This window comes from Bison bison, unplaced genomic scaffold, assembly GCF_000754665.1.
Source record: "Bison bison bison isolate TAMUID 2011002044 unplaced genomic scaffold, Bison_UMD1.0 scf7180017864093, whole genome shotgun sequence".
Lineage (NCBI taxonomy): Eukaryota > Metazoa > Chordata > Mammalia > Artiodactyla > Bovidae > Bison > Bison bison.
Genome location: NW_011494665.1, coordinates 1477282 through 1486180, shown reverse-complemented (window position 1 = coordinate 1486180; position 8899 = coordinate 1477282). Strand labels below are relative to the sequence as shown.

General features: G+C 45.9%; 1 protein-coding gene across 1 annotated transcript in view; it reads right to left on the bottom strand.

The window, feature by feature from the left end:
• The window catches only part of LOC104987394 (GON-4-like protein), an 85331-nt gene that overhangs the window by 8190 nt on the left and 68242 nt on the right, over positions 1–8899 (bottom strand). The window contains 6 exon segments of the mRNA XM_010838270.1: positions 1581–1724; positions 2935–3132; positions 3990–4174; positions 4795–5050; positions 6191–7894; positions 8304–8420. Of these exon segments, the coding sequence (XP_010836572.1) occupies positions 1581–1724; positions 2935–3132; positions 3990–4174; positions 4795–5050; positions 6191–7894; positions 8304–8420 (2604 nt within the window).

The window sequence follows — 8899 nt, the reverse complement described above, 5'->3', positions numbered from 1 at the left end:
GCACTTCACTTCATCATGTACACGTAATTTTTACATGCACACATAATTTTTACACGCACTGGGTAACCAAAAAATCCATGTGACTCACTTTACTGCAATATTTACTGTATTATGATGGTATGGAATTAAACCTGCAATGTCTCTGAGGTATGCCTGAATTATTACTTTTTTAACTGATGTATATAGTTGATTCACAATATTGTCAACATTCTGTTAGTTTCAGGTGTACAGCACAGTGATTCAGTATGTCTGTATACACAAACATATACACACACACACGTATATATATTACATATATATATACATATATGTATATATACACACACACTTTTTCAGATTCTTTTCTCTTACAGGCTAATACAAAATACTGAGTATAGTTTTCTGTGCTATACAGTAGATCCCCATTGGTTACCTATTTTATACACAGTAGTGTGAATATGTTAATCGCAAACTCCTGATTTATCACCATACCCAACCTTTCCCCTTTGGTAACCATAGGTTTTCTATATTATAAACCAAATGTTTTCTATACTTAGTATGATAAGTATACTTATCAAGTGAATTAAATCATACTTCACTTAGTATGATAATCTCTAGATCCAGCCATCCATATTACTGGAAATGGCAATATTTCATTCTTTTTTATAACTGAGTAATACTTCATTGTGTATATATAGGTCTTTGGGCTTCTGTGGTAGCTCAACTGGTAAAGAATCAGCCTGCAATGCAGGAGACCCCAGTTCAATTCCTGGGTCAGGAAGATTAACTGGAGAAGGTAACAGAAACCCACTCCAGTATTCTGGCCTGGAGAATTCCATGGACTGTATAGAATGGGACACAAAGAGTGGGACACAACTAACCGACTTTCATTTCACTTCAAATAGGTCTTCATTCATTCCTCCATCAATGCACATTTAGGGAGCTCCCATGTGGCACCCCACTCCAGTACCCTTGCCTGGAAAATCCCATGGACAGAGGAGCCTGGTGGGCTACAGTCCATGGGGTCGCTAAGAGTTGGACACGACTGAGTGACTTCACTTTCACTTTTCACTTTCATGCATTGGAGAGGGAAATGGCAACCCACTCCAGTGTTCTTGCCTGGAGAATCCCAGAGATGGGGGAGCCTGGTGGGCTGCCGTCTATGGGGTCACACAGAGTCGGATATGACTGAAGTGACTTAGCAGCATGTCTTGGTTAGACATGCCTGTATTAACAGGTCTGATTCCCAGTGACACTCACTACTCACTAGCCCTGCCTTACTGGTCCCCAGCTCAGGCACTAACTCAAGGCAGAGCAAGGAGGGAAACCAACCCTCCACCCAGACCATCACCTACTTCCCTAACTTCCCTTCCAGGGTATTTATAGCATTCTTGAGCCTGTGAGAAGCAGTCAGGCTCTGGTTTCAGATGGTAACCACCTCACTCAAGTGTTTTATGCCTTAGGTAAGCCTAAAACCTCCTTGCCATCTTCATCCCCTCCAGGAAGTCCATTGCTCAGAAGTGAGGATTGCTTAGGGAAGGGAGAATGAAGGGCCAGAAGCCAAGATGACAATGGAAGGGGAACAGGACAGGACAGAATACCTCAGTGATCTCCTGGGGCAAGCAGTCTGCACAGCTCTGGAGAACCTTGATGATCTTCTGGTGGTGTGAGGGGTTCTCTGCAAAGCAAATTTCCAGCTGCCGAAGAAACTTGCGACTCTTCTCAAAAGCCTGCTGCTCTTCAAACTACCAGAGTGGAAAGAGGGCAAAAGAGGAGTCATCTCTGCAGCCTGAGAAGGACGTGAGAGCTCTACACATAAAAACCAAGAAAAACTGTGCTGGAGACATAGGGGATGACAAGGCTCTGGTTTACAACAGTGAGATCTTTTTTTTTTTTGGCCTCACCACAAGGTTTGTGGATCTTAGTTCTCCAATCAGGGACTGAACCTGGGCCCCAGCAGTGAAAGTGCCAAGCCCTAACCACTGGACTGCCAGGGAATTCCCTGTAAGATCTTTTTTTTTTTTTTTTTAAGACCCTAGCATATATCTACTTTGGGTTACTGGCATCTACCGACTCAAGAAAACTAAGATGTAAATGAAAGACTTAAGAGTTCTATATCTCAAGTTGCTTACAGTTTTCAAAGATTGTGAGATCAGACACATGCCAGTTTACAAAGTATTTTCACGTATGTATTCATTTGATCCTCATAATGATAAAGAAAAAATTATGTATAATCATCCCATGACCATTAACTGCTTTAAGACTATCAGGCTAATAACAATATGAACATAATAATATAATAATATCATATCCATTACTCCTGTGTTTATCCATCCTGACAAGAAACCCAGAACTATGGGGATATCCCTCAAGTTCAGACACTTATTCTCCAACATTTCAAATGTCATGTAACCACCGTGGCCTTCCCAAACCACTGTGTATAAAACTACAACATTATCACTATAAAGCATTAAACATATTTTACTGTTTATATATTTTATCACTTTTATAACATATATATTTACAATATACAATATACTATTTAACACCTGACTTTCCCCATGAGAATATAGGCTCCATGAAGGCACAGGATTTTAGTCTTTTATAATTATTACATTTCTAGTACCTAGAACTCTGCCCAAAATAGCAGGTACTCAATAAGTATTTGTTGAATGAAAGCCTGTTTTGCAACAGTGAGGAGCAAAGGGTTATGATATACCTAAGGTCTCCACTCAATGGTCAAACCCTTCACTCTACATGGAAAGAAAAGGAGAGAACAGGAGCTGGGAAGACCATCCCTTGAAAAGGAGGTGGCTCTCGTGACCCTGGTCTAGGGGAAGGCTATCTACGGAAACAGCCAGGAGTCTGGAACAGTCCTGATCAACACGACCCAAGCCTAGTCCTGCTCTGACCCAGGGATCCTAGTGTGTGGTCTTTGCCCCCCTCTCTACTTACTAATCCACAGGCCAGTGCTTGCTCAGGCAACAGGAAAGCAGCAAAGTCCTTCAGCAGCTGAGGCCAGTCTTGGAGCAGAATTTGCAGGCTCTTGTAGAGATCCACAGCTGTCTGCCTCTGAGTGCTTGACTCAAACTCATAGATGACCTGAAGGAAGTCTTCATACTTGCCAGGGATATGCTGCAGGGCTTCTCGGACCTATATGAGAGGACTTTCAATCATCCAATCCCCTTTCATTGGGCCTCAAGAAATGATGGGACAGAGGAAGGAGGAAGAATTACTGTTAAAGAGCTCCAGATTATCCGTCAGAGGCTACTCCTCTGACAGGTCCTAAGATCTGATGATTAATGGAGGCCACAGGGCCATGAGCAAGGCAGAGCTCTTTTTCTGACAGCGAGGAATGCGAAAATTTCTATTTTCCAGGGATTACAGTGCTACCCGCAAAATCAGGTAAACTCTTCTCTAGCTCACAGCCTGGACCTCTCCTTCCTGGTTTCACCTCCATGTTGAAATAGATAAGGAGTGCTTGCTACATATATTTCAGCATGGTATCATCTGAGGGTAAATAATACATAAATTAGGAATGTTAGTAAAATATCAGGAACAAGAAAACCCATGATTGTTATTGCTAGAACTCCACTTGCTGGGGGTATACAGAATTAGGTGGTTACCAAAAGAATGAGATAGGGACCACTGAGAAAAACAGGCAGGTTCATGACCCTGAAGATCACTGAGGTCCACTTTCTGGTCAGTGTACATGTTGTTCCTCTGAAGCCAAGGGCTCAGGTAAGGTTCTTATTAGTCTACTCTCTCAGGGATGATGCTGAAATCACCTTTCCCCAGGTTCAGGGCAACAGAGGGGTAGTATGATGGGCAGGAATAATAAATCGGCTGAAGACTGAACTCGGTGATCTTGTGGTTTCACTCACACAGTTCTTTTGGTTATTTCCAGGAAAACAAAGGTAGAGGCAGAGAAGGCTCCTGTGCAGCCTGAAAGGCAGACTTCATTTTAAAAACAGAGGGGCTGGTAGGTACAGGAAGCAGCATTTGCCTACCCTGGTCAGATAAGCCTGAGCAAAGGCCAAATCCTTCTGCTCCCGGAGTGGATCTCGCTCGAGGATGTCCTCATCATACAGTAACAGCAGCTTGGAGGTGTCCTTGCTGGCCCGGGCCCGACTGCCTCGCTTGCTGCGAGCTCGATGATTACTCCGGCCCTTCCCAGCAGCTTTGATGCTCTCTCCTTAGGATACACAGGAAAACAACTGTTTCTCTGTCCTTGCAATCTCTGCTCTTCCCAACTCATCAAATGCACCCTCCCCATCAACTCCCCTAATCAACATCACATAGTAATTTGGGAGAAAAGCTGCTGGAAAAAGGCTATGACAGGTACGTCTCTTCCTGGAAAGTCAGCTCTATGCAGAGTCAACAACATGACTGCACCATCTGGGATGGAAGGAGGGCTTAGCTACTGCATACTGAACACAGAAGTCTAGAGTGGGTGTGGCCTGATGCTGGGCGCTCAGGGGTTACGTCCTGGTGGAGAACAAGCAGCACTTTCTGAAATAAACATAGCTCTTGACCTAATACATGACATGTGAATTAAGAACCAGTATAAAAACCTGCATAAACAGAGTACAAATCTACCAGCTGATAGAGAGTCAAATTTTAAATTTCTGAGCATCTCTTCTCTACAATGGCAGCATGTTAAACATCTATTTGGGAGAAGGGTGACTGGCAGGCAGGATCCAGAGGATTTCTTCTGGGAACTGGCACCTGTTTTATAAGCTAGCCACTCTGCACATGTCCCTGAGTCAATGAGGTCTCCTGAGACCCACCCCCACTCAGGCCTGTCCTACTCACCTGGTGGGGTCCTGCTGGTCTCCACTTCTGGAGCAGCCTTTGGGGAGTCAAAGGTGGCAGGAGGCTTCTCGGCAGGGTCTCCGATGGCTTCGTCCATCATTTCATCCTCCTTCTGCAGGTTTTCCATTCCCTCTGCTTCTTCTTCTTCTTCTTCCTCAGGCTCAGAATTCTCTTCCTGGGAGTTCTCTTCCTCAGACTCACCCTCCTGACTCATGCGCCTTTCAGATGCAAGCCAAGTCAGTTTCTCCATTGTTTCCTGCAAACCCCCCCAAAGAGTGTGCATGAGGGCTGTAATAGCTCACCATGGGCTGACTGCAAGGAGTTTTTCAGAAGGAACTGCGGCTAATCAACTGGTAAGGGAGGATGAGAAGTGGATGGTAAAGGGGGTGATTGGGGTTTTTTGGGTTTGTTTTTTGGCCACACTGTACAGCTTGAGGGATGTTAGTTCTGTGAAATATTTCTTGCCATATCGGAGGACAAAAAATGTCACAGCTATCAGTGATTCATGGCCTCCTAATGTGAATGAGGGCTCTCAAAAGGGAACACAAGGCCTACGATCCAGAAGATGCCAACGCCCAGTGACTGGTGAGGAACTGGAGGGGAGTGGGTGTCATGCAAGAGCAGCCAACCACCATCCTCGCCACCCTTTAAGGTGACAGGAAACAGGATTTGGCCCCAGACAGCTCAGGTGCATATGAAAGGAATGAATTCAGTGAGCCCAGAGGCTCCATCTTGCCACACACAGAACACTAAATTCCTTAACTTGACTTGATACCTGGTTCTCCTTACTACTTAATAATAATCTCTGATGTTCAGACTTCCTACCCTCTTGTTGCCAACTGTATATAGCCTGACTCCCCCTCCTGCTTCCTCAGAGCAGTTTTCTCAGAGAACTGAGATGCTGCCTCCCAAGTTCAGAATCCTTAACATTCCTACCAAATAAAATAATTCTCTACTTAGAGGTTGTGATTAATTTTTTAGTCAACAGTTTCCTGACCAGAAATCGAACCCAGTTCTGAGCAGTGAAAACACCAAGTCCTAACCACTGGACCACCAGGGAGTCCCTGAGCAGATGAGCTTTAAAAAGTCCCCTCTGAAGGTAATTTTCCTTTGCCAGGGTCCATACTTATGACCCTTTGTCTTTTTTTAGTCATTTAAATTGTGCTCAGGAAATTCAATTTAATATTTAAATGAGTTTAAATCAAATATAATATGTAACATTTAACTCTTTCCCTCTCCTCTCACCTCAACTCCCAAACTATGCTCCATAATACATTGAAAAGTCAAAAATGATTTTATGACTATCTCTAGTGCAAAAAGCAAGCAGGTGGCCTATCAATAAATAAAATCTATTACTGAATCCACAAAATATTGGAGAAGAGTGCCCAACTCTCACCTGGAGTTCTGGGACAGAAAGTACAGATTCCTCAGAAGCTGATGACATCTCGTCTTCCTCATCCTGGGTAAGGTCATCAAAGTCCTCTTCTTCCTCTTCCTCTGGCCCATCCTTCTCTCCTGCAGTTTCTGGTCCTGCTGGGGTCCCCACTGACTGACCATCAACGCTGGATAAGTCTTCGGGCTTCCCCAGAGGGCTGCTAAGCACCATTTCAGGGTCAGTGGAGAAGGAAGCGTCCCTTGGGGACCCTTTGCTCACATCGCCTGAGTTTCCTTCACCAGGAGGCTCTTGAGAAGCCGAAAGGGTTTGAGCTGCTTGACTCCTCTGCTCCTCCTGTTGGAGGCCTGTCTGTTTCTTCCCCTCTCTAGGCCTGCTTGACTCCTCACTTGGGAAGCTAGTGTCTGACTCCACAGAGTGTTCTTCTTTGATTTCCTCATGGCTGCCCTGCTCCAGGGATCCACCACAGGTGTCCTCCCCAGGGTCTTTAGGTTCCATCTTAACCATTTCCTCTAAATCCTCAGGGCAGGTGTTCAGAGATTCTCGGAAGCCCTGAGGCAATGGTTCAGGGGCCTGTCTCCCCTCCTCTGTTTTCACAATAGTCCAGCCATAAGCGCTGCTCTCCGACAACTGTTCCTGGCACACTCTGTCTGTAGCTGGAGGCCCTGGGCTGTGCTCCTCTTTGGGGAAGACAGCAGCACAGAGAGGAGAGAGTTCCCGAGGTTCTAATTTGGGTTCGAGGCCTTGAAAGGCATTTTTCCCCTCAGCCAAAGGACAACCTACGTCTACATTCACTGGGGCTTTATCTTCAGGAGTAGATGGTACAGAAAGATTCACAGAGGTGCCAGAGACGATTAAGGGAGGGATGGAGGAGGCCACAAGGGGCTGGTTCAACGAACAGGGGAAGGGAGTAGGGTTAACCAGCAGGGTGGTGATGGGGATGGTCTGAGGACTTTGGGCCACAGCTGCACTGACAGGCTGCATCACGTTGCAGCCACTGCCGAGGCTCACAACCTTTACCGTGGTGGCAGGAACAGTGAAGAAAACAGGCGCAGGGTGGATGAGAGGGGCAGGCTTCAGACAGAGAGAGGCCTTGGGTCCCTTTCTCTTGGAGGCTCTCCGTTTCACACATGGCTTTCGAAACTTAGAAGGAGCAAGTGAGGGCAGCATTAGCTTGGGCACAGGGGCGGAGGACAGCAGGGTCTGTGGCTCAGGCAGAGGGAAGCTGGTCCTGGCCTCAGCAGCTGTAGCTGGCAGCGCTGCTGGAGACTCAAAACTATCCCCCCCAGGGACCCCCAGAGGAGGGCCGCCTGGCACTGCCTGTAAGACCGTGGCTGGCTGGATCAGGGGAGGAATCCGGACCACCATTTTGCTTGGAGGGGCTTCTGAGTGAGCTGACCTAGCTGGTGTCTTCCCAGAGCTGGAGCTAGGCTGGAGAGAGGGGCTGGGTCCAAAAAAGAAGGGCTTCAGGGTTGAGGACCGCTTCTGTCTCCAAGCCTTCCTAGAAAAACGGTTGGCAACTGGCTTCAGCTTCAGGACTACACCCTTAGGCAGCAGCAGTGGATACCGAGTTTCACTCTCCAGTTCCGAGCTGCCTTTTCCTAGGCCTGAGTCTGAGTTGATCTCAGTGGTTCCGGTCACATTTCCGACCTCTCTGGCACCATCTGCTATACGCCGCAGTTCCTCCTGGATGGACGGCAGACTGGCCTAGTGGGAACAAGGACACTCAGATCTAGCCCATGCTGGAATTAGGGGAAAATAATTGGGCTTTCTAGATATTAGGTGCCTTTACAGGACAGTCTTAAGACATCTTTTAAGAAGGATTTTTCTGCAGAATAGCAGATATTTCTAAGAAGACTACATCCCGATTTTATACTCTAGAAACTCCTTAAATTTCCTTTAAGAAACTATCATTTTAACCACTATTTTTAAAAGGTTAGAGAATCCCCAGTTGGGGAGGGAGGGAGGTGGAGAAATAGGAGAGGAAAGGTGACTGAAGATTTCTTAAGTCCTAATTCTACAGCTAAAGCAGCAGAGTGTAAAGCAGGCCTTGAACATCCTGCCAGGTCCGTAGTGACCTTCTGCTCCTGACACACTTTGAGGAGGAGCGCTGTACCTTTAACCAGAACGGAAGCCGGTGTTCTTCCCTCTCGACAGGCGGCTTCCACTGATGCGGCTGGATCTCTTCACAGCACTTCATTAAGATGGGCAGCTGTTTGGTCTTCTTATAAAACTGAGTGTGAAGAAATAAAGCAAGAGTCACATTCCTTCTAGAAACTGCTCTCGTCAGGTTGGGGAGTGTGGTGGGCAGCGGTCTGAGAAACATCCACACACACATACATATATATATATATATACACACACACACACACAAATAGCATATACTGACTGCTCTGTATTTCAAATTAAGCTCATCTCCAATTAATAAATATTTTATCATTACTTAGTATCTTCTGATAAGCTTTATTCTGGTCACCAGAAAAGCTTAGGTCACAGAGAAAAGGAAGCGGATGGTTAGTCATCTTATCGAAAATTTGCTCCTGCTCAGCAGCCACAATGGGAGTGCCTTACTAATCCTTATCCTGACCACAGGGAAGCTTCCCTTTAAGCAAATAATGGTGCAAGAATATTGGAAGGGAAGGAAAGAAGAACGGAAAGACTGAGACAGCTCAGTTTTCAGAGTGAACGAAGAGGGGAATGAGCTTACACTGA